Here is a 26,012-nt window from a genome sequence, read left to right as displayed (position 1 = left end):
CATGGAATTCCTTACATCCATAGTTACAGAGTCTGCTGTGTTCTAATGAGAGGTTACATCTGAGGATCAGAAAAACTAGCCACTTAGCTTCAGACTGCACCTGGAGGTAGTCACAGACGCACAAGTAAGCAAACTGTTCCCTTTTTCCAGACTCCAAGTCATATCCTGCACTGCCCAGCAGGCTTGGTTTTAGGAACATTTGTGTCTGCATGTTTATGCTACCTTGGGTGTTAGTCAATTCATAGTCTCAGGGAGGATTTCTAAAGTTCAGAGGACTTAACTCCACTAAACAATGTAGCTTATATTGCAGATCAAGAAAGTAGCAGTGACACCTGGAAAGGTTTCACAGAGGTCAGCGTGTCTTAGAGCCACACAGGAGGTTGCTAACAACAGTAAGTCCCAACAGGGTGGGGAAAACATGGACACAACCAATTCCAGAAATCCAAGGCTGAAAAACCTTTTTAGAGTTGAAAAGTTGTAAACTCTCCCTATAGTTTCTAACACACGCTCTGAGGCAGAATCACTTGAAAATGCTGGCTATCCTACAACATTTGCTTGCCTAAACAAACAAAGGAAGAACAGAACAATTTCCTAGGGGATAATTGAACATATTCAGCTGCACAGCCGTGTATGCCACCTCAAAGGGCCCTTAAATATTCCCACTCCAGCAGACTTTACTTCAGTTGGACAAGAACAGTAACCAGCGAAGGAATGGTCTTCAGAGAAGTGCTTCACAGTATATGGAATTGAATCTAAGGACTCCATGTGTGAGTTTATGGAATCTTTCACCAGAATATGGACAGTCTGTGCAGCTCAGAGTCAAGGGAAGCTTTGTTTAATTTAACCAAACTGGATATAGTGACACGTCCATAGTAGTAGGATTTTTGTGTAGGCTGTTCAAGTTAACTTCCTGTTCTGGTTTAAGAGAGAGCACTGTTGGCTAATTAAACTGCTTGAAACAGGAATGCCTCTAGCTTGTATGTAAAGAATTACATTTGCTTTACCCTTAAAACATGCACAATTTTTAGATTGTGCTTTTTTTTTTTCTTTAGGTTTGCAGAATTTCAACTACCAATGACTTAATTTGGTAACCAAACCATCAGTCAAGGTGAAAACAGGCTCCAGACAGAGCTATAGAAAATAAAAGATTGCTCCAAATGGATGTAGTAGGGAGTTTTATCAGCTTGTGAAAATAGCAGATAGTTAAAAATGAGAAAGGCAACAAGAGTCAATTTGGAAGAGCAGCAGAGCATCTGGGAAATACTCATCAAGCTAATCAGGAAACATAGGAAAGAAAACATAAATCAGACATTAGTTTCAGGCAGAGTTTGGCAGACCTTTTTGAGTAGGGCCAGACAGTGACTCTTTTAGGCTTTCAAGGCCTTAGAGCTTCTCTCAAAGCCATTCAGCTTTGCACAAAAGCAGCCGTAACAAATGAGTGTGACTGTGTGCCAATAAAACTTTTATTTATAGAAAAGAAAATTTGAATTCCAATAATTTGAATATATCACAAAGTAGTATTTTTCTTCTTTTTTTTTCAATTATCTGAAAATGTTAAAGACACTCCTGACTCACTGGCACCAAAATGACCCAGAAGTCATGGCTAGTTTGTCAACGCCTGCTTTCACGTCTCTCAGTTGACAAAATTCAGTAGACTAAAGATTTGACAGAAAATTGTCTTTGCTCTGCTCTAAATGATATTCCCATCACTTGAAAACTTGGTAACATGTTTCAGAAATTATGAAGTGACAGGCAATAGATTAAATCTAACACATAAAATCAGCCTGTGCTTACCACATAACAGTGCTGTTGTTGTTGTTGAGTCCCTAAGTCGTGCCCAACTCTGAGACCCCATGGACTGCCGTATGCCACATAATAGTAAAACATTTGTATTGTTCCTGTTCTCGCCCATATAGACAGAAAGTTCTGCTGTTCTTTTTTCAGATGTGAAAATATTTAAAAGTGAGATCTGATCATTTTTTCCTCTTGTCTAAAGAAAAAGTAATGGGTCTTTGAGTTTCTGGCTGTCTTATAGTAATTTCAGTCAGTTGTCAGTTTTATTAGATTGTAATTTCTTATTCAGTTACCACTGTCTCCATATCTCTTTATATAATGTATGTGTATACCTATATATAAAGAATGAGCACATTCTTGTGCAACTGTCACAATTTTAAAAATTTAAAATCAGACTTAGGGAGGCTGGGAAAGGTTGAGGGCAGGAGGAGAAAGGGGTGACAGAAGATGAGATGGCTGGATGGCATCGCCGACTCGATGGACATGAGTTTGAGCAAGCTCCGGCAGTTGGTGATGGACAGGGAGGCCTGGTGTGCTGCAGTCCATGGGGTTTGCAAGGAGTTGGACGTGACTGAACAACTGAACTAGGGAGGCAGGTGAATATTCTACGTTGGCAAACTGTTCTCACTGATAAATTTTCAAGTGTTGGCCTCTGCTATCATTGGCACATGGTATGCATATGAGAGTTTGTTAGAAAGGGCAAATGAAAAAGACATTTTACACCCAGAAGGTACTGATATTTCCTTTCTAGAAATGGAACTGATATTTCCTTTCTAGAAAGCAATTTGATAAAGAAGCATCATAGCTATTAAAATGATTGTAGCCTTTGACCTAGTAATTCTAGGTCAAAGAATGGAACTGATATTTCCTTTGTAGAAAGCAATTTGATAAGAAGCATCGTAGCTATTAAAATGATCGTAGCCTTTGACCTAGTAATTCTCTTACTAGTGATCAACTCTCAGGGAGCAGTCCAAATTAATACAAAGGTGTATACACAAAAATGTTTATCATAATTTTGTTCATACTATCAAATTTTAAAAATCAAAATATTCAGTTTTAAAGAAATAGGTAAGAAAAATCTGGCAAACCTATGAGATGAACTATTATGGGACCTTTACATTCTTACATATGAAGGCAAAGTGCTACCATATCATTGTTCAGCCGCTCAGCCATGTCGATGACTCTTTGTGACCCCATGGACTGCAGCACAGCAGGCTTCCCTGTCCTTCACTATCTCCTGGAGCTTGCTCAAACTCATGTCCATTGAGTCAGTGATGCCATCCACCCATCTAGTCTTTTGTCATCCTCTTCTCCTCCCGCCCTCAATCTTTGCCAGCATCAGGGTCTTTTCCTGTGGGGCGACTCTTCACATCAGGTGGTCAAAGTATTGGAGCTTATCATATTATATCAGTCAGAAAAGCAAAATATAAAATTCTATACATACAATATGATCTTAACCATTTAAGTATAAATACATAGAAAAATACTGAAATGAGATATGTCAAAATGTTCCCTATGAATGGTATATTTTTTAAGGTGGTATTTTTTCCAATGTATTACATTTTTATATACTTCTCAACTTTTTAAAATAAAGAATATATCGCTTCTCGGCCTTTTGGCTAAGATCAAGTGTGAAATAAAGAATACAGATTATTAAGTCAGAAAGAAGTAAAAACTCTGAAAATATTTATATATAGACAAAGAGGAATTTCAAAAGCTAATTAGAACAGTGGCAAGTATAATACTATATCAAGAATGGTTCTCTGTGAACTATTGCAATAGTTTTTTTCGATTATTTCATTAGTTACATCCTTTCCCCACTTCAGTCTACTTTGCAAACTACAATTCAAGTAAGTTTCCTAAATGATGTTTTGATACTTTCTTGTCCAAAAATCTTCACAACCATCATCTGTTAAATATACCCAAATTATCTGGCATCTAAGAGCTGACTCATTATTTCCGTCTAGATGCTTATTTGGTCTCTGTCCATCCCATTGATTTTTAATCAACAAATAATAATGTCTTATGACCTGTTGTATGTTTGTAAATGTGTATGTTCTTCTAAGAAACATGTTGTCTGATGAGGGAGTCAGAAAGTAAACAAATTAGAGACATGATCGTTATCTATGAGGATATTGTGGCAGTAGTTGCAGACAGGGAGACGTGATGGGTAACTGAGTTAAAGCACCAGCCGTAGGGAAGAAAAGCAAGAGGACCAGGAAGTAAAATCACCTGCCTCTGAACATGGACAAGGTCTTAATGGGGACTCAAAGGAAATGTTTCCTAACATGAGGAGGGAAATCTGCCAAGGCTTCCTGGTAGAAGTCATATTTATATTGAGTTTTCATGTTTAAGTAAGTGCTAGGTCAGTGAAGTGGGGTGGGACAGGGGCATTCCCAGGTAAAGGAACAAACGTGTGAAAGCCAGAGGCAAGAAAGAACATGGCATGGTAGCACTTGACTGATTTGACTACAGTGTAGAGTACATGTGTGGAATTGCAAGACTGTAAAGTCAGTGAAGGCCATGAGGGCCCTTATATGTTGTGCACATGAGACAGAACCAGGGGACAGACAGACAGGCAGGCAGCCTGTCAGGTTCAAGGGAATTCAGATTTTGTTGAGAATAAACTCAGGCCTTAAAACTGCAGGTCTTGCTGAGGAGATGTGGGCTAGGAAACTGGCTTTTTGATGGTGATGGGAAAACTAATTTGTAGGGTTGGCCAACTTTCATGGTACAAGGACTCCCACCACAGCTGATTGATTTTAGGCTACCAATGATTTCACAACCAGCTCACTAGATTCCTGAATATTTACCAATACTTTCTCACAAACAAGTAGGAGCCACCTCCAGAACACTGCTGTTTAGAGGAGTCATGTTCTGAAGAGCATTTTGAGGAAATATACCTGTATGAGACAGGCAGCTTTTATCTACTGAAGGGTTTTAAGTAGAGTCATCACAGGGTCACGGTTGTGTTTTGGAAAGGTTCCTGTCATGCAGTTGTGCAGGCAGTCTAGAGGAGGTTGAGAATGCATGCAGAGGATTGTGTGGACACCACTGCATAGCTCAGGAGTGAGAGACTGCAGTAACTGAGCCAAGACAGAGCAGAAGTCAGACACTGGTACAGATACCTAACAGACTGATCTTCCTGTGAGTGACAGCTATAAATTCTGAGCAAAACACAAAACATCTACCTCTAGAGATGAACAGAGGCAGACAGATTTTGGAGGGGAATAGGATCTTTGAGCCAGTAATCTGCACAGTGATTCACCCATTTGTTGTGGCTTTGGTTTGAGGGCAACTGCAGTTGTAGCCATGCAAGGGGGGCTCACCATCTTTCTGGCCCAAGGTACCAGGTGAAAGAACTCAGGCAACCAAGGTCACTAGAGGGTGAAAAGAAAATCTTGGGAAAGGAAAATCCAGAGAATAGGGAAATATGTTTAAATGTGGCCCACCTATCTGCTTCCTGCTGAAGCATGCATGCGTGGGGCAGACTGAAAGCAGATTGTGCCCAAGCCTTAAAGAACTGAATTCATCTGCACTGCCACTCACCCAGGCTTAAGAGTTTTTGTGCTCTGCTAAGTCGCATCAGTCATGTCCAATTCTGTGCAGCCCTATGGACTGCAGCCTGCCGGGCTCCTCTGTCCATGGGATTCTCCAGGCGATAGTACTGGAGTGGATTCTCATGCCCTCCTCCAGGGGATTTTCCCGATGCAGGGATCAAACCTGTGTCTGTTACGTCTAACCTGCATTAAACAGGCAGGCGGGTTCTTTACCACTAGTTTGAGTCTAAACTAGTTAATTACCTATTAGAAATATTAACACTCTGGAAGAATTATGAGAGAATCCAGAGTCTTCACCACATAGCATTTATAGTGTCCATACTATGACCGAAAATTACTTGACAGATCTCAAAAATCTAAAAAAAAAAAAAAAAGAATTACTCAATTTCAAGGGAGAGGTGATTAACAGATGCCAACGCCAAGATGACTCAGAGGGGTTGAAATTATCATGCATATACTTTAAAGCCTCTATGGCAACAGAAAAGGGATTTTACAGGTATAATTAATTCCTAAATTAGTTTGATTTTTTAACATTCTTTTTTTAATTGAAGTAAATAGTTGATTTACAATATATTAGTTTCAGGCATACAACCTAGTGATTCAAAATTTCTATAGATTATACTTCAGGTTATTATAAAATATTGAATTGATTATATTTCCTATGCTGTACAGTATATCCTTGTTGCTTATTTATTTTATACACAGTAGTTTGTACTTCGTAACGCCCTACTACTATTGAGTCCTTTCCCCCTTCCCTTTCCCCACTGGTGATCACTAGTTCTCTATATCTGTTAGTTGTCTTTTAGTTAATCAAAACAGGGCGATTTTGGATGGCCTGATTTAATCAGGTAAAAGCCCCAAAGGAGGGACTGGACCCTTTGTCAGGAGAGAGAGATAGATAACATACATTCCTGCTGTCCTGAAAGAAGCAAATTATCATGTTATAGCTGCCTATGAAGAGGGTCATGGAGCAGGGAGGTGTGGGAAGCCGCTAAGATGTGCAGGTGGCTGCCAGTGCTAGTCATTAAAAAGTCAGAACCCTCCTCACATAGACAGGCGTGCTAAGTCACTTCAGTCATGTCTGACTCTATGCGACCCTGTGGACCTCTGTACTGCCAGGGTCCTCTGTCCATGGGATTCTCCAGGCAAGAATACTGAAGTGGGTTGCCATGCCCTCCTCCAGGGGAAGTCTTCCAACCCAGGGATCAAACTTAGGTCTCTTACATCTCCTGCATTAGCAGGCGGGTTCTTGACCACTAGCGCCACCTAGGAAGCCCCCTCATATAGGCTGCTGACTGCTTCAGTCCTGTCCAACTCTGTGCGACCCCATAGACAGCAGCCCACCAGGCTCGCCCGCCCCTGGGATTCTCCAGGCAAGAACACTGGAGTGGGTTGCCATTTCCTTCTCCAATGCATGAAAGTGAAAAGTGAAAGTGAAATCGCTCAGTCGTGTCTGACTCTTAGCGACCCCATGGACTGCAGCCTACCAGGCTCCTCCGTCCAGGGGATTTTTCAGGCAAGAGTATTGGAGTGGGTTGCCAAGCACCAGGGAATAAATTCTGCCAGCTATCCAAGTGAGCTTGGAAGAGGATTCTTCCCAAGTCAAGCCTCTAGATAAGAATGCAGCCCTTGTTGTGTGGCAGAAACCAACACGACATTATAAAGCAATTATCCTCCAATTAAAAACAAATTAAAAAAAAAAAGAATTCAGCCCAGCTGACACCTCAGTTGAAGGTGGATCAGTAGAAATCCATCCAATCAAAAGGTCTAATATATGAGTAACTGTAATCAAAGAATGACAGGAGAGAGAGAGAATAGGGCTCCCCCCATTAAGAAATAATCTCAGAAAATGTCCCATACTTTGTGAAAGACAGAAATTTACAGACCGAGGAAGCTCAGAGAACTCCAAACAGGCATTTGAAAGAAATCCCCACCCAGACACTAATACTTTCAAGTTCTTCTGGTTTCTGCCCACTTACTTGCTCCAAAGCACTCCCCCCCCAAACACACACATCATAGGCTTCTGTTATAATAGCACCCGACATACACATACCATACTCTATATTATTGCAGATGGCTATTTAACAATTAGCCCACAACTTAAGTAAATAAAACATTATCTCAGTTTCATTAGCCAAAAATTTTGGGAGTAGTTTACCTGGGTGATTCTAGCTCAGATTTCCTGACAAGTCAAGATTCTTATAGTCAAAACATTAGCTGGAACCATGGTCATCACAAGTCCCTGCAGTTCTGTTCATTTTGTTTGAATCTTTTTCTTCCCCCCCTCTCTTCTTCAGATTGCCCTAAGGAGATTGAGTGAAGCAATAACTGAAGAGACCACTGTATGGGCAATGGAGAGTTCACTGATAGCCCAAGGAAAGCGTTTTTCTGTGGCTAGATAGGAATAGAAATCAGATTGAGTGGGTTGAAAAATGAATGGGAGGTGAAAAAGTGGGGAAAATGAGCCTGATTTAAAAAAAAAAAAAAATCCTGATTGGGTGTTAGCTCAAGAAAACTGAAGGGTCAGGCAAGGATTTTAAAGTAGCTTAGGCATGTTCATATATGAAAAGGAGTAAATAGCAGATAGGCTGATGATGCAGAAGACAGAAAGAGTGATTAATGGCATAAGGTCCCAGAAGAAGAGAAGAAGAAGGTATCCAGATTACAGGTAGAAGGATGGACCCAGGATGGAATTATCCCAGTTATCCACTGCTATTTACAAACCACCCCAAAACTTCTATTTCAAAGTTTATTAGTTCATAAGTGTGTTGGTCAGAAATCTAGGTGCACTTAGTTAAGAGGTTTTTCTCCTGGTCTCAGCTGGGCTCACTCATGAGCCTGCAGTCACCTGGTCGGCCAACTGGGGCTGAGTGGTCCATAATGGTCCTGCCCACACATTTGGTACTTGGCAGACCACTGGCCAGGGTTCTTGTCAATGTGATCCTTCCAGCAGTCTAGCCCAGACAGGAGAACGAGAGCAAAGACTGCAAAACCTATTGAGCCTAAGCTCAGAACTCTCATAGAATCTGCTGCCACATTCTGCAAGGTGGAGCAGGTCACAAGGTGAGGCCAGATCCAGAGGATAAGGTGCAGGATTGTCACCTCTTGGTGTGAGCTGCTGAGAGAATTGGGGACCATTTTTAACTTAGCACAAAAGCCTCCTGCTTTGAGACAGGAGAGAGACCTGAGGCTGATTGTAAGTGTAGAGGTGGTTGTAGTGGGTATTTGTTTAAAGTGAAAAGAGGGAAAGAAAGTAGGAGGCTTTTTAAAACATGATTTTCCACAATATCTAATCCTGTATCCTGCTTGTAATTGGCATCTGATAAGTGTACACTGAGTAAATAAGTGTTGAGATTTCTCATAACATCTGACATTTCTCAAGAACATAGATTTAAAAGCTTATTTTAACAATATGAACACTGTAAACAGTATGGGTCATATTGGATGCTTTTATGTATGTTGTACAGGCACACAGAAAGAGGTCCTCTGAGCTCAAAATACATGCTTTTGTATGCTGTCTGTGCAATTGGACTCATACTTAAGAGTAGCTCCTCGTCTCCGCCACCTCTGCCCCCTTGGCCTCCGAGTGGCCTCTGATGGAAACTGTTATGAAATAGAGAAATGCTGCAGGAGAAGACTAGCCGTATACTTCAAAGGAGACCAATTTTCAGGTCCACATGCATGTCCGACTCTGCCTGCTTTTGTTTAACTCTGAAAAAATTGTATTATTTATCATAAGCTGAAAATATGTTGTACAATTACAAAATAGTACTGATTTAAAGTAGACATTATTTCAGGTTAAATTTGCCTTATATTTTCTCCTTCTCTAATCATGGGAATAGATTCCCAGAAACTACATTATCGCCCTCACTGTTGCGTAGCGCACAGCTGTCCACAACTAGCAGTTCCGTTTGGAGAGGAAGGACTGTATGCCTTTGCTCCCCAGTGGCAATAACAAGCTTCTTTTTATTGTTGCTGACATTAAGATAGCTAAAATCAACAGTGAGGTAAACAGTTCTTGGGACCATCTGGCAAGGATTTCAATCCAAAATAGTCTGTAAACACGAACTCCATTTGAGTACCCGGGACCTACTATCCAGTCACTATCAACTGCTTTTTTATTTTAGTTCTAAGCAGTCACTGAAACAGCAAAATAGTAAGACTTGTAGATTCCATCTCTTCACCTTTCTCTCGTCAAATATTTTCGGTTTCCTGAGAGGTTCCAAGAAACTTACGTTCTCTGAGGAAGGTTATAGTGCCTTGTTGAAGGCACCAGTAGATGGGGCCCTGGCAGTTTTGGTCATTAAGTATCCAGTGGATAGAGATATTTGGAATTTCTTCATTTCCTGTTGGTAAATACATTTACTCTATTTAAATGAGAGGCAGAAGTTTGGGGTTGAGTTTTGTTTTTTTGTTTTTTCTTTTTCCTGTTTATTTCAAAGTCGCTATGTAAAAATGGTTTGTAGGGTGACCTTGTTAAGACTTGTGAAGTCTCCCACAAGAAAGTAGCAAAGATAGTTTGTGATAAGACCCTTTATCCAGTCCCAGGACTGATTTCTAGAGTTTTCTACAAGCCTGCACAAAAGGGCACAGCTGGGGATTATTTCAACTGTGAAGCACCCAGAGGAGTGACTGCTGGTGCTGCTAATGGTCTCACCATCTCTTCTCTGGCAATGAATTTTCGATATTGAAATACAGCTTTGGAGAAAAATGTACTGAGGATTCCTTAAGCTTTTTACAAGACACTCAAAGGCTTTTCACAAGCTAGTGCTTTGCAAATGTGAATTCTTGATGTCTAAACATAAAGGTCCTTGACTGAACTAATTTTAAATGTGAATTTTAATACAGAGTGCTTGGAGAAGGGGAATGCAGCTGGGCCATTAAAGCATGGTATTTTGCCATTTGTAAGTAATGGGAAATACTGATTAAGAATGTTATAAAGATTTCAGCATTCAGAATGCGATTGCGTTTAATCATAACCTATTACCACAAGCCTGTGTAACAAAAGCATTAACTCTGTTAAAGACAATGGCATACCTATTATACTGTGGCACTTTTTAATTATTTCCATGCTGAGCAGGATATTGAAGAGCTTATTATCTAAAGGTCAGAATAATGCCCAAGACATGGCCAAGCCCAATGAGTGTCAGATGCAATGGAATGTTGGATGACTTCATAGTTATGAAATTATTTCATTTCTCATGATAATTCCTGACTTGCCAAGTTAGTGAATTTTAAGAACTCTGAGAGCAGATTTTAAGATAAATGTGAAATAATCCATACTTTTGGAGTCAGGGACTTCCCTTCAGGCATTAGTTCATATTTGACTTGCTTGACTTACACTTGGGGATAAAATGAGTTAGGACAAGGTCTTAGATACCACATTCCCTTACTGGGAAAGAAAACCAACTTGCACAACTTTGGCTGGCTCATGTTTCTTGTTATACAGGCACTAAGAAGCAGCGGTTGCCATGAAATACTTTATTTAACCTTTACAAAAATGTTTTCTTAGTATGGCAAGGCAGTTTAGTTAAATGAAAATAAATAACTAAAAATTTTGGATGTCTTTTATATCCCATCTGTTGACTTCTTTTTTTTCTAATTAAAAATTAGGCATAACAATTTTAATTGTCTAAATGGCCATGAGGACTGAAAATAAGTTACAGATTGCATAGGACTACCTGATCTTTTCTTAGGACACATGTTGGCATGTCTTCTATTTTACATTCAATTAAATTTTGCTAAATGATGAATGAACATTTTAAAAGAAAATGTAAAAGAACAATTTTATTCAAACGTTTGTTAGATTTCCTCTATGGTTTATATTTATGTTTAGTCAAATTGGTTTTCAAACAAACAAGAACTGACAGTCTGGCTCATAAGCTCAGAACATTTATCCAAGTCTGAATGACTATCAAACAGTGTCTCCAGTTTACCTTATTGGCTTCCATTTCTCAGCTTACCTAAAGTATTCTTTTATTATTTCCATCTAACTTACCCTTATCTCTTCCACTGAGGAGCTGGGTTCAACCATGAGCATGACAACCATTCACTATCATTTTGTCAAGAGAGTGTGTCTACCCAGCACCAAAATCTTCTGATTGTTCGTGTCACTCAATTAAGCAATCACTATTTGTATTTATTTTATTTAATTATTTTTTAAAAGTGTGAATTATTTCATATTTTATAGACAGACCATCCTTTTCTGTATAGACAAATAAGCATACATGTAAAATTTCTCTGAATTTTACTTTTCAGCCCCTTATGGTAGCATTGAGGTTGAACAGCCTCAAAGACTATCACACAGTTCTGGACTTAAGGCAGCTATTAGAGTCACAGCTCCTGTTTTTTCAGTCATATGTCGTTTAAATATAGGGAAGCCCATACCCTTTAGAAACATGAAAACAATAGATAGGTGTAATGTTGAAATGACCTTTTAAAAACAAGCCTATATATCATTTCATGCATTTTTTTTTTTTACTGTGTGTACATTTATATCTGATTTCATGATTAGTATGTTCCCCAAAAGTTATACATAGCATTGTATTTTAACTAATGAGAAAATTTGCTCCTTAAATCTTTTTGAAAAAAAAAAGTTGTGAAGTGAATTATTTTTCTCTAATTTAGATAATTTCTATTTAGGTAGCTTTTTAGCAAGGAATACTCATTAGACATCACAGTTTTGTAGATAATGTATAAAAGTGCCACTACTCTTCACCTGACTTTTTCTTTTTCTTTTTTATTTTTCTCTCCAGTATGTAAATGTCAGTCATAGACTGAAAAGAGACTGATGTCCTCCTATATTGCAGGAATAAATTCTGCAATATAGATTATTTTGTAGTTATTTATGAAAAGTCTTTTTTAATTTTTAAAAAGATTCCATGATTTATTGTTGGTACGTTGAAACACTGATAAAGCCTCAATGTTTGCTAGATGTGTGACATTTGATGTGCTGTTTACTCATGGAAATTCAAATGACTTATAAACTGTATGATGAAATAATAAAACATGCTGTTTTAAAACTATGAAGATGAATAGATTTAAGATATGAATAGCATTATTAATCTCTTCATATTAATTATATGTATGTTGTTTTTCTTTCATACTTACGGTGTTTTCTCCCATATTTCTTCATCTGTCTGTCTTTTTGCTGTTCACAATTATAAAGATTTTAAGGTTTTTTCTTTCATAGTATTTATATTTGCCCTACTTGTATCAGTGTGGATTGTTATTCTGCAAATGCATTTTTTTGTTTCTTTGCATTTATTCCTTATCTAATTCTCTTTTTATATCATCTAGTTTGCTTTAGCCTCAGGCTGTTTTCTGTTTATACCATTTCCTACAGTTTTATAAAAATCGTGCATTATTGCATTCTTTAGAGAAAACCAAAATTTTCCTGATTTCTTTTCCCTGAATTCTGCAACTGGGTGTTTTTTTTTAGCTAGTCTTTTTGAGATCCTGTGAACTTTAGCCCACCAGGCTTCTCCATCCATGGGATTTCCCAGGCAAGAATACTGGAATGGGTTGCTATTTCCATCTCCAGGGGATCTTCCCCACCCAGGGATCGAACTCATGTCTCCTCCTTTGACAGGCAGGTTCTTTACCAGTGAGCTACCTGAGAAGCCCTGAATTCTGAAACTGGGTGTTTTTATTAACTTTAGTCTCTTTCCCCTTATTTTTTCAGAGGCTACGCTTTTTCCTTTGCTTTGCAGTATTGTTTCAGAGGTCTCATGGCTTTTTTTTTTTTTTTTTTTTTTTGGTCTCATGGCTTATTTTGTGTCCTTTTTGCTATTTATTAATGATTATATCAAATTATGGATTGCCCTTTGTTATACTATATTATTTGAGGAATGATGATTTTTATTCTCCAGCTTTAGGCCAGATAATAAAGTCAACTCCTGTTCTACTTCGCATTTTCCAGCTGGCATTTTCTAATATTCTCAACTATACAGAGGTGAAAGTTTCTACATCCTTCCACGCTTCCTTGTTATTGTGAATTGTCAGAAGTCAGGCAAAGCTAGTTTCCTTCGTTCACGCAACTTTTTTTGTTTATTTTTTCCTGACTCTTCCTTCATCAGCATTTGCCTTGTGATAACCATTCATAAAAGTAAACAGTGGGGTGCTGCTAGAATCTGTTGTTTCCTGGGAGCTACTATTTCTGAATATATATAGAAAGACCAGCCAGATAGTGAATAGCATTCTTTCAAACAGCCCAATGACTCTCAGTTACTATGTTTCAGTGCCTTTAATGCTTCACTCTCTGGTGTTTATTGATGACTGGTGCTCTGAAAATAAGTGGCAGTTCCTGACCTAAGAGTTCACTGCCTCTTTAGCCTCCCTTTCTGTATCATCCTCTCTCAGGCAGGTCCTCTCCCTAACTCTCAGCTCTCCTCATCCCCAAGAATCTATACACATCGCTGCTTTGAGAGCAAGATCTGACCTGAAACAGTGATTTTTGTTCCAGTTTGACTCTTTCCTTTCCAGGATCAAAGTCCCATGAGTTATGGGATCTATCTGGGTTATGGTCAAAGCTATTAGAAGAATGTAAGCCAATTTCATAATATAAAGTTAATTTTCCACATGATACTGACAGTAAGTTGTTTGCGCAAAGATTTAAAGCTATAGTTTGCTACTTTTATGACTTGTTTGTAATGCAATCAGTGTGGGTTTTTTAGACATGAATTTTGTACAGGAAAAACCAAGTTAGGCTGTCACCTGCTTTTATGAGAAATAACAAAAATATCTTTTCTTCTATTTCAACATCTTTTTTCATGTTATTTCCTTGGATAAGTGAAACATATCAATCTCTGGTCACTCATTTAACTTCTCCAGGCATAATAAGGCTTCCCAGGTGGCGCTAGTAGTAAAGAACCCACCAGCCAATGCGAGAGACATGAGTCAAGAGTTTGATCCCTGGGTGGGGAAGGTCCCCTGGAGGAGGGTGTGGCAACCCACTCCTGTATTCTTGCCTGGAGAATCCCGTGGACAGAGGAGCCTGACAGGCTACATGACTGAAGCAGCTTAGCACACACACCAGCATGATACCTCTAGAGTCCTACAACAATGTTTTTCTTCCTCTCATAAATTTTTACACTATACTTTTCCTTGTTAAACCTCTCTCCCACTATACTGTGAGAATTCTCATTTGTCTCTGTCTCCACCATGTTCGCTTCCCTGGTGGCTCAGTGGTAAAGAATCCGCCTGCCAATGCGGGAGACATGGGTTCCGTCCCTGAGTCAGGAAGATTCCCTGGAGAAGGAAATGGCAAGTCCCTCCAGTACTCTTGCCTGGGAAATCCCATGGACAGAGGAGCCTAGCAGGCTACAGTCCATGGGGTCGCAAAAGAGGCAGACACGACTTAGCAACTAAACAACCACCACCACGACCACCATGTGTAGTACAGTTAGTTGGCTTATGGTGAACATTTAGTAGATATGAATCCTAAAAATATTTGCTAAATTGGGGGGAAAAACCTCTTGCCTTAGGGGGGAAAAAATCCCCAAATAATTGCATTAAATTGCCCCAGGAATCATATGAGTAAGTAATACAGCAAGCCAGACCTTGTGTGAAGAGCAGTGATGGAGGCCTCAGAAATGAACTGAGGCTTCTGTCATCCTTCCAGCAAAATGCCAACAGAGCAAATGGTAAATCTGTGACGCTAACTAGGACAGGTGGGGAGACTTCATGCAGGAAGCTGAATTTGAGTTTTTAAAGTAGAAATGTCTAATTTCTTTTTACTTGAAGGCTCTGTATGCTTTCTGTTGAACTTTTTTCATTTTAACAACATTAATTTTTATCTGATTGCAAAGTAATACATATTTATAGTGTGAAATTTGGAAATTACATAAAAGCACACAAAACACACACATAAAAAGGGAAGTTAAAGCCCGCATCCCCAAGATAACCACTGTTAGCATTCTGGTATATTTTCTAGCCATTTTTCTCCCTTTAGGAATAGACATGTATACTTTTTGTTCATTTTATAAAAATGGAGTATATATTGCACATATCTTTTTGTACTGTGATTTTTTTCTGGTTAATCTTTGGCTAAGTAAAATTGTTCATGCTTTTTTCATGCTGTGATTTTTTTTTTCAATAGTTTCAGAGGATTCTATAGTGTAAGTATGATTAAGAAAAGAGATTCTTAGTAAGCACACTTCAGTTCAAGTCTTAGACCTTGCCCTCTTGAGCACTGTGGCCTCTCTGTAGCTCAGCTTGCTTTTTCATTCATAAAATAAAAGTATCTCCCACCTAAGATTATTTTAAGGAATAAAGAAGAACATATGTAAAAAGCACTTAGCCCACTGCTTGACACATGAAAGTGAAAGAAAAAGTGAGTGTTGGTTGCTCAGTCATCACTCTGACTCTTTGCAACCCCACGGATTGTAGCCCGCCAGGCTTCTCTGTCCAAGGAATTCTCCAGGCAAGAATACTGGAGTGAGTTGCCATTCCCTTCTCCAGGGGATCTTCTGACCCAGAATTCGAACCCAGGTCTCCTGCATTGCAGGCAGATTCTTTACCATTTGAGCCACCAGGAAAGCCCAAAGTATGTGTCTAATAACTGATAGCTATTACTGTTTTTGCTATATTTTATTTGACTAATGTCCTAGTAATGCCATATTTTCATTATTAAAACAGTGCTGGAATAAGCATACATCTAGGTAAATCTTTGCACATGTCTATAATTATTATATCAAGATAAATTCCTGTTTAGAATTGATGAGTCCAATGAGTATCTGAAGCTTAGATTTTTGATAGAAAGATTACTCTCCAGGTAAATTTTCATTCTAACTATTTTTTGAGTGTGCCAGAATTCCCTTCTCCTATAAGAGGTTGCTTTACATGATTGCACAGAATTTGTAGCTTTCATGTAATTCAAACAATCTTGAGAGCAAACCTACATGTAAGCCCTCATCTTTTGTGTCATTGATATTTGTGTGATGACAGTGACCATTATATCACCCCCTGAAAGGCTGAATTGGAAATCTTTTTCTTTCTCCTCTTTCTTCCAAAATACACTGCCTCAAAGAATCCAAGTTGTCCACTAGAAAATAATTCAAATGGATTTATTTCTACTTTTTCATTCTTTTAGGTTGTGCTTTATAAATATAAAAAGGAGATATAGAGTCCTAAGAGTTCTAATATTGAATCAGAGTGACACCAAGGATTAGCAATTATCTAGATATTTTCTACCTAGTTTTTAGCATTATTTCAGATACTCTGAACATCCTGAAATTCAACTGCCTTAAAAAAGCAATAATGAGGCTAGTGTCAGGTATGGTGAACTACAACCTAACAGTGTGTTCAAAAAAGCAATAATGAGCAACATATTTCATTTTGTTTTCATGTTAGTTTACTGATGTGAAATGTACTGTCAGTTCCACTTATGCATTCTAAACAAGCAATCTAGCTTTGATCTATTTAATTTGATCTGTAGCTTTTTAGATGTTATTTTGGATAGACAAGAATTTGTTTGTATTTTAACTTAATTTTCATTTGTCATGCTCACCTAGTATATATCATTTAGGGTCTACTTTATGCTTTAGTATCATATTGCAGTGTCTGAATTATAGATTTTAGGGATTTAATTGATGTGTGGCTTAATCTAGTATTGTTATCCACGTAAAGTAAATCTCCTGTATTGAAAGGTCACTCAAAATAGGAATTGTTTCTGAATATTTTTATTTCATTCTCATTTTATGATATTTTATGCCCAAATATCACCACTAAAATTTTTGGATGTCTACTTTGGGTTATTTTGGTTATTTTTCAAAAATCCCGATTTTTTATTTAACAGATATTTTATTCAGTGCCTACTGTGCACTAGGCTCTTGGGATATAGATATGAGCTTAAAAGTTTAAAAAACAAATATGATGCTTAAGCGTTTGTATATATTAATATACATTATATACTATATATTTACTACAAGCATATATTCAGTAGTTTCTTTCACTTGCATTTCACATAACTTTTTCAGAACTAAAATTTCTGTCAAGAATAAAATATAATGGGGAAGTATGTTTACATTATTTAGATTTTCAGTTTCTTTTTGGAACATTGCATATTACTGTACAATAAATTACTATAAAGTACAAAAGTATGCAAATGACTCTGAAGACAAATTTTCAATTTCTGACTAGGTAGAAAGCATCTTGATGACAATTTTTAAATGAATAGTGAAATAAAGTTCACAGAAGAGTATCTAGTACTTTCATTTATATTTCAGATATCATTTAAAGTTATTTCTTAACATGCCCCCTCCCCACCCCCCCCACCCCCACCCCCCCACCCCCCCGCTTTCTCTTCCTTGGTGTACCCTGTTATCCTAGATTTCATTTTGTTTTTCTTTCCTCTGTAATCTGTTGAGTCAGGAATTCTCCCTTTGGATGTGACTGTGGGTGGTCCTGAGAGCTGATCCCCAAGCCCCTGATCAGTAATTCAGTTTTAGGTTTTATTTTTTATTGAAAAAAAATGAGTGGAAACTTCTATGCTCCCATTTGAGGTCTTCAGTGGAATTTGATCTTGCTGCCAGTGTGGCCCTGGAATAGGGCAGTCTGCTAGAAAAAAATGTCAGTGTAGCCCCTTGAGGCCTTCCATTGAGTGTGGCTACTGTACAACCTGCCTTATACTTCTTTCATTTCCCACTGAAAAGTTCAAACAAGAGTGGTTCCTATTTGACTGTTTTTCCTCCCAATGGAAAAAATTAGACACTAGCTAAGTAGGCCACAGAGAGTGAAAAGCCTGAATGGAAAAGAAAGATGGTGAAGGAAGTGAATCTGAAAGGGAAACTTAATGGAAACAAGGGGAAAGAAAATTTCCAAATTGTTGAAAGAACATTAAAGACACCTTGGGCTCTAGGCAGAATGGACAGTGATATTTTGCTAAGCCCGTTCCTTCCTCTCTCCTGTTTCTGGCCCACATTGCTTTCATTCTATTGTGGTTGTCCAGACCCCTCCACACTCTGCTCTCACTATCCTTTCAGCACATCGCTTATCTGTACTCAAGGCTAATTCCTGAATAAAGCACAAATTCCTTAGCTCAGCAAATCACCAGGGCTAGCCACCATCTAGATCTGCTTCTCAGACCTTATCCTCACTCTTTTTTTGACATGTTTCTTCTTCTCCAACCAATTGAGACTATGAACTTTGCCCCAAGCAAACCTTCTGACTTCACCTCTCAGATTGTCCCCCTTGGCCAGTGACTGCCATCTTTACCAGTTGAAGTCCTACCCAAACTCTCAAGCCCAAATGCTTTAGAAAGCTCTCGTAATCACAGCAACCTGAACAAGCCCTCTCTCCTTCAGGCTCCTGTATCAGTGTGTACCTCCCTTAATGCCTCTTGTGGGTTAGTTATACAGGCCTTACTTTTCCTGTAAAATCTTAAGCTCCTTATGGGATAAAGACCAAAGCTCTTTTTTATGTCCTCCATAGTCTTTCACATATTGCCTTCCTTATAGTATCTGACTAATAAAAATGTATTGGATGAATAATAGAAACAAGTCTCATTAGGATTAGGCAATCTAATACAAATTTCACATTTTTATGCCTGATTTTATAGTTCCTTTGGTATGGAAATAAAAATAGACATATGGGTATTTGTTATTAAATGGAGACTTCTCAGTACATATAACAGTGAAATTTAGTGAGTCAGTCCAACAAGTACAGGATTTTCCACCCTCATTTGATGTCTAGGGGTACCTGAGCATCCTGCCTAGTGCCCATGGGAAGGAAAGCTGAAGTACTGCTAGGCCTCCTGAATTCCTTTTTGTAGATTTTTCTCTCCAAGGAATGTCATTCCTTCCCTATTAAATTATATATACATGTCATTGCCAATGATATTTAAATGCTTTTTAACTGTAGGCCAGACATTACAAATATTCTGTTGGTCATACAGTTGGGGAGAAACGTCATGTTTTTCTCCCACTTAACTTTTCTGTGTGCACTGACTCCAAACATATCTGAATTTTCATAATTCAAAGACAATATATGTGATATATGTGCCAACGTTTTGAGAACAAATAGCTGCCAAGCAAAATCTGATAGCATATTCCTTGGTGACATTCTGTCATTAAAAGCTGTGCACACAGAGTGAACAGCTACCTAAGATTGAGCTCATATGCAAATTTGAACACTCCTCAATTAAAATTACACTGTGTACATTAAGACTTTCTTTAGAGGCTATGGAATTTTCAAGAAAAATACAGCTGAGCTTGACCTTAAGTACCTTGCCTCATTATTTTTTGTCATTTCCAGCTACTAGTCTCTCCAAAGAAAACAACTTTCTTTGTTTCCTTTAGTTTTGTGTGTACCCTGAGCTTTATTCCCAGTTGCTGCTACAAAAAACTGAAGTGGTTCCAAACACCACTATTGTTTTTCTTTTTTTTCCCCTGTAACTAATATTTAAACATCAAAGATACTCTGGTACTTTTATGTTGAAGACTGTATATAAAACCAAATTTTCCCTAAAGGTATTTTATTTGCTGTCCAGGATTTTTTTTTTTTTTTTTTTTGCTGTTAGACTTCTTTTTTTAGAAATCATCTGACTGGTAGCCTTTTGATTTCACAAGATCACTGGCAGTTGTATGGAGGAAGAACTGAGTGGGGCCATATTAAAAGCAGAGAGATGAGTTACGAGATTTTTTAAAATATTTTAAGATATTTAAAAACAAAACAAAAAAATCCCTCTCTGAATTTTCCACCAAACATTACATTATGATGAACAGTGACCTTGGGAAATTTTCAAGTTTAAGCACTTTATAAGGGTTCCTCTTAATGCTAAAACTAAAAAATAATGTTACTATCAAAAGACTTTATTATTATGGCAATTGCCATGAAGTCCTTAATGTATTTAAGAACCCATTATGCTAGCTCTTATATAATATTTTCAAAGTTTTATTTATTCTGTTAATTGGAAAATGTTTCATGTGATTAACCTTTGGTTAGCTCTTTTAAAAATTATTTATGATATGAAGGGAAATATTGTTTGTATATTATCTACACCTTTTTCCTAAAATGTCAGTTCTATTTCTGTATGGCATCATTGACTCAATGGACATAAGTCTGAGCAAACTCTGGGAGATAGTGAAGGACAGGGAAGCCTGCCATGCTGCAGTCCGTGGGGTCGCAAAGTGTCGGACACGACTTAGTGACTGACCAACAAGAGCATTGTTTATTTTCATTTAAACATGTATCCTAAAGAAACAGTCATTGTTGTTTTGGAATATTTTTCCAGTTAGTGGACTTAAGTTTGGAATACCTAATTGCAGTTAATAGGTAGCAATAGGAATAGAAAGTATTTGATGTCCATGAAAGAAATCTAAGTATTACTAAAAGTAGTAATACTATGTGAATAAACGTGAATGTGGATCAGGGACTCAACTGGTAAAAATTACAATAAATACATACTAAGAAAAAGCATAGAACAGACATTCAAAATGTTAAAGGTATTTCTTATATGATATATGTGATCTCATAAGGAGAATGAATATATTAAATGAATTGCATTCTCAAATTGCTATTTTGTTCTTTATCAAAAGGAAAAATAAAGAATGGCAATTTAGGGTCAAAAATAATGCTACAAACCAAATTTAGCTTTAATTGCTGTCTAGCCAGAGGAAGGAATAAACTGTCAGCCAAGACCATGATTCTTTGATCTCACATTTCAGCCTTCTTGTCCTCCAGATGAATGAAACAGTCTTTCCTCAAATGTTCAACAGGCCCTTTTACCATTTGATAGGACAATTATTTTTAAGAAGGTTTAAAATGTGATCTGGAAAACCACAGTGACTCTATGTGGCATATTTGCTATTCTTAGCCTGGTTGAATAAGCTGGAAGTGGATGAATAATGCAGGTTAGAAAGAAAACAGATGCTAAGTATTACAAATAGGAAGGTTTTCCAGCAATGAGACTTTCATTTTAGGACTAGATTTTTGTTGGCACTTTTGGCATTATGACAACTATTGTTTCTCTCTCCAGCTGTTACACATCTGTATTGAAGGTTGGGGCAATTGGCGTTGGTCAGAGCCCTTCAGTGTGGACCACGTGGGGACATTTATTAGAACTATTCAGTACAAGGGTCGAACTGCTTCACTCATCATCAAGGCTCAGCAAGTCAGCGGCGTGCAAAAACAGGTAAGTTCTTGTGTGTCCATGGCCCAGACGACTCTGAACCATTGGATGTTATAATGGAAGGGAAACGTAAAGAGATGAAAATAATAATCGTGAAAAAATCGCAGAGCTCTTCCTAGCTGTGCCTACCCCAGCCATGCACACGCACACTTACTAAGTGCTTGTTGTTGATCCTGATGATGCTGATGGCTTCGTACCCTTGTCCCAGGTCTTTTACAAGAGCTGCTAACGAGCAGTAAAATTTACTGATTTTCATTTCACCTCTTCTCCCTGTCACCACCTACCTTCTGGTGGAGGTGCTAATGAGCTGTGAAATGGCCAAAGGGTCTTTATTGAGAAGGAAAAGAAGCCAAGGATGGTGGGACTCTGGATAATCCAGCAGTGGATAACCAGGAGTTGATTCTCAGGCACGCAAGAGTAACCTGCAAGAAAGTGTCGAAGTTCTCTCCCATGGCAGAGTGGGCCTGGGTCTCCAGCAAGCGTTCTTTTCCTAGGAGTTAATATTAACTGCAGTAAAAATTCACTGCAGTCTAACTCTTGGCTTATAAAACCTCAGCTCTCAGCACATATTTTTACGTATTTTATAAAACTTCCTTTTGGCTGTTTTTGAAGTTCTAAGACTGCAAAGGGGGAAAAAATTATCTGACACTTTTTTGTGTTCTTAAGATGTGAAAATGTGGTTTTTAAAAGATGTTTTTCAAGCATGGAGCACATGACAAGAGTAGAAAGAAAAAAAAGGAAGTATTAAAATTTGAAAACTGGCTTCACTGCACACATAATAACTGGATTTGTCATAAGAGTTTTAACATATACATCTGCATCTGGATTGTAACAGTCTATCCAAAGCTTATGTGAACTGAGGACGTGATAGACACAGCACCCGTCCCTGGAAAAGGAAAAAGGGAGCTTTCTGTATTGCGCACCTGGGGCTCCTTCACTGCTGTGTGCCAGGGGGCAAGCAGGAGGCAACCAGTAAGGTGAACAGTAGGACCCGTGCCATGTGCATTCTTGTTCTGCACCTAATCAGGGAGCTGGACTTCGTGCTCTCATTATTGAGAGCAACAAGTGAGAAGAGTACGGTAGCAGTAGAGTCTCAGAAAAGAAGCGTGAATGAGTGTTCCCCGTCAACTGACCATTCCCCAAGTATTTGTTGATTGCCTCCTGTAGGACAGGGTAAAACGGAAGTATGTGACACAACCTTTGCTCTCAAAGTGTAGATTTACATAAATTTATGTAAACCCAACAATGTGTATGGCTGACAGTAAGTGTGAAGGGAATTTAGAGGTTTCACTAAGAAGATTGACCTGAACTGGGCTTTACAAAGCATGTCCAATTGAGATTAAGAGAAGGCAAGCCCACTCAGCAGTATAGGATAAACAAAGATACAAAAATGGGACAAATGGATCTTACCCACAGACTCAGGAGGAGACCAGCATGGCTAGTGTGGGCTTTGAGCTGGAAAGTCTTAAAAACAAGAATCGTTTCTCCCGTCTGCCCTCAGAACTTGCTTATATGGATGTGCTCTCAACAAACATCTGCTCAGCACCCACTGGTTTTCTGATTCTGTCACTCACGATGTCTCAAGAATGCCTTGTCTACTTTCCCATTCATCGGCGTGCCTGAGAAATGGTCATACAGCATTTGTTTGAATGCTGTGAATGATGAGAGTCTCATTCTCTCACATGGCTGCTCTTTCCGTTGTCAGTTACTTCCAGCTATTAATGAAATAAGAAATTCTTTCCTAATTTTGAGCCAAGATCTGTTACCATTTAGCCAGTTTTTACCATTCCTCAGAACTTGAGAGCCATACACAGAAAGCACGCAGCTTGTTGCCTCTCCTCTATTTTAAGCCTTCCAAAAACATGAGGAATTAGCATATTTCCCTTAGTTTCTCTCCCTCTAAGCTAGTGGTTTTCAAACTTGAGTATGTGTCTGAATCCCTTGGAGGGTTTGTTGAATGAAGCACACAGCTTGTTGGATTCCCACCCCTAGAGTTCCAGGTTTAGTAGTTCTTGGGTATAGCATGAGAATTTGTATTTCTAAGAAGTTCTCAGATGCTTTGACTACCATAGCTTTGATCTGAAGTTTTCCAATTCATTCAGCTCTGTGTTCAGAGTTCAGAGGACATTTACCAATCAGTGGAGTGGCAGGGTCCTTCTGTGGAGAAATGTTTTAAAGATATGTCCTGGTGGTTAAAATCACAGGCACACTTGCTAGCTGCTATTTACCGTTGTGGATCACTTTTCTCATCTGTGAAATGGGAAGAGTAATAGTGCCTTCCTCGTGAAGTAGGTGTGAGAATTAAATAAGTTTGTATATGTATAGTGCTTATACTAGTGCCTGGCCCACTGTCATAACCCAATGAACTTTAGTTATTATTACAATAATGAAATATTTCCAGGCATGACCAACACTGGTTGGACTATTTTGTGTTGCTACATACATACACCTCATTCTTGCCATAGATACTACTACTTTCAAGAACTGATATTAAATTTCAGGATAAACTAGTATATACACTGTACCTGAGTAAGATACTATTGCAACAGTATATACCATAAGTCAAAAAAATTTGTCATGAAAAATACATTTTTTTAATTCTCACAAAATTTTACCTACCTTTTTTCTGATTGTAAAAGATCTCTCAGCCCTTGTACTTATTACCTATATGACCTTAAGCAAATTTCTTAACTGTTTTATGCTTCATATTCCTTTTAGAATAGAAAACACCCAATAAATACTAGTTCACACTGTTATTTTTATGTTAACTATTATAAAATATATCTGGAAATACAGAAAAGCCTCATGAAGAAAATTAAACTTACTCTTAAATCTACCAACCAAAAAATATATTCTATTATTACTTTGGTGTATTTTCTTCTGCTTTTTTTCTTTGAAACAACTCGAAATCTGACTGTGTGTACTTAGTCACTCAGTTATGTCCAACTCTTTGCAACCCTGTAGACTGTAGCCCACCAGACTCTTCTGTCCATGGGGATCTCCAGGCAAGAATACTGGAGTGGGTTGCCATGTCCTCCTCCAGGGGATCTTCCCAACCTAGGGGTAAAACCTAGGTCCTCCCACATTGCAGGCAGATTCCTTACCATCTGAGTGAAATTGAACTGTAATCACAATTTTTCAACTTGTTTCTTCTTTTAACTTTATGTAATGTTTATTTTCTCCTGTTATTTAAAATTCCTGAAGTTATCCTTTGAATGGTTGCCTAGTGATTTGCCATATGGTATATCGCAACACACATAGACATTTCCTTGTTGTTGAATATTCAGTTAATGTCCAGTTGGTCACTGTAATAGATCCTGCAATAAATATCTTTTTGTATAAATATATATCCACATTTCTGTATCTGTCCTTAAAATAATTGCTATAAAATTTAAATTACCTGCCCAAAGGATATGAATATTTTTGTAATGCTTGATGCATATTTCCAAATTAAGAAGATGTACTTTATTTCTTAGACAAAATTCACTGTTTTGACTTACCAGAGTCTTATTGCTACTAAGCTAATCTTTTAAATAACCAAATATATATTTTTCCTAAAACTTCTGCCGACTTCATGAGTTTTTCAAACTATTAGCATTTTTTAAACCTTAAATATTTATGAAGGGTTCAAATCAGAACTAAAAAAATTTTCCATGCATTGAGAGTTTAAGGAATTCTTTTAATCACTCTCTCTGTTAGTGCCAAATATAGATTTTAAGGCATCTGGTGCCAAATCACATTTCAGGACTTTGCCAAATGTTATTTGTACTGTTAAATGTTAATAATCCTTTTCTGGGGCTGGGGGGAGAATGCCTTTCACACTTTTCTCTGCTTCTACCCCATTTATAATAAATACTCTTAAAAAAAAAAAGGTCAAGTCTAGCCAGACAGGAAAGGGATATGTAGAAAGAAATAATGGAAGCATAAGCAGCCCTTACATGGCATTTACCTGTTTGAGAAGAGGTGTCTTCTTCTCTCACAGGAGCTGGGAAAATCCATTTTACATTCCCACTATCATGGGAGGCCTTACACACATAACTTATTTTGAGTTTTAACATTTCTTGTCATCATCATATGAGACTGTGCTCTATAGTAGAGTCATTTTTAAAAACTCAGCAGAGCAGGGGAGAATGAAACACAAAAGCAACAATTCTTTAACCTAAAATTGAAGCAAATAGAAAGTGGTTTATACTGAACCTGGGTAATACGAGGTTCGGCAGACCACCATGGCAACCTCAGACCTACTGCTGCATGTATCAGAGTTGTAAAAAAAACCTTTCCAGTCATTGTTTTTCAGTGTTTCTTCTCTTTCTCTCTCTCTCTCCCCACTTCTCTGTCTGTCTGTCCCTGTCTCTCTCTGTCTGTTCCTGTCTGTCTGTCTGTCTCTCTCTCCCTCTCCCCTCCACACCGCCCACCCCCCCGCCCAACACACACAAAGTATTACTTCCTTTTAAATTGGATTTTTTTTCCTATGGTCAGTGTAGATTGACTGACATTCAGGTTAGCTCTAGTCAAAGTACACCAGAGAC

General features: G+C 38.1%; 1 protein-coding gene across 9 annotated transcripts in view; it reads left to right on the top strand.

Moving 5' to 3' along the window:
* VPS13B (vacuolar protein sorting 13 homolog B) overlaps positions 1-26,012 on the top strand; it is a 774,030-nt gene that overhangs the window by 688,157 nt on the left and 59,861 nt on the right. For all 9 annotated transcript variants that reach the window (XM_043484079.1, XM_043484085.1, XM_043484083.1 and 6 more), the window contains one exon: positions 21,331-21,486. In XM_043484079.1, the coding sequence (XP_043340014.1) occupies positions 21,331-21,486 (156 nt within the window). The remainder of the gene's footprint in view (positions 1-21,330; positions 21,487-26,012) is intronic.

The sequence above is a fragment of the Cervus canadensis genome, chromosome 12 (assembly GCF_019320065.1).
Source record: "Cervus canadensis isolate Bull #8, Minnesota chromosome 12, ASM1932006v1, whole genome shotgun sequence".
Taxonomy (NCBI): domain Eukaryota; kingdom Metazoa; phylum Chordata; class Mammalia; order Artiodactyla; family Cervidae; genus Cervus; species Cervus canadensis.
Note: the sequence above shows the minus strand (reverse complement) of the source record. Positions and strands in the feature narration are given on the sequence as shown.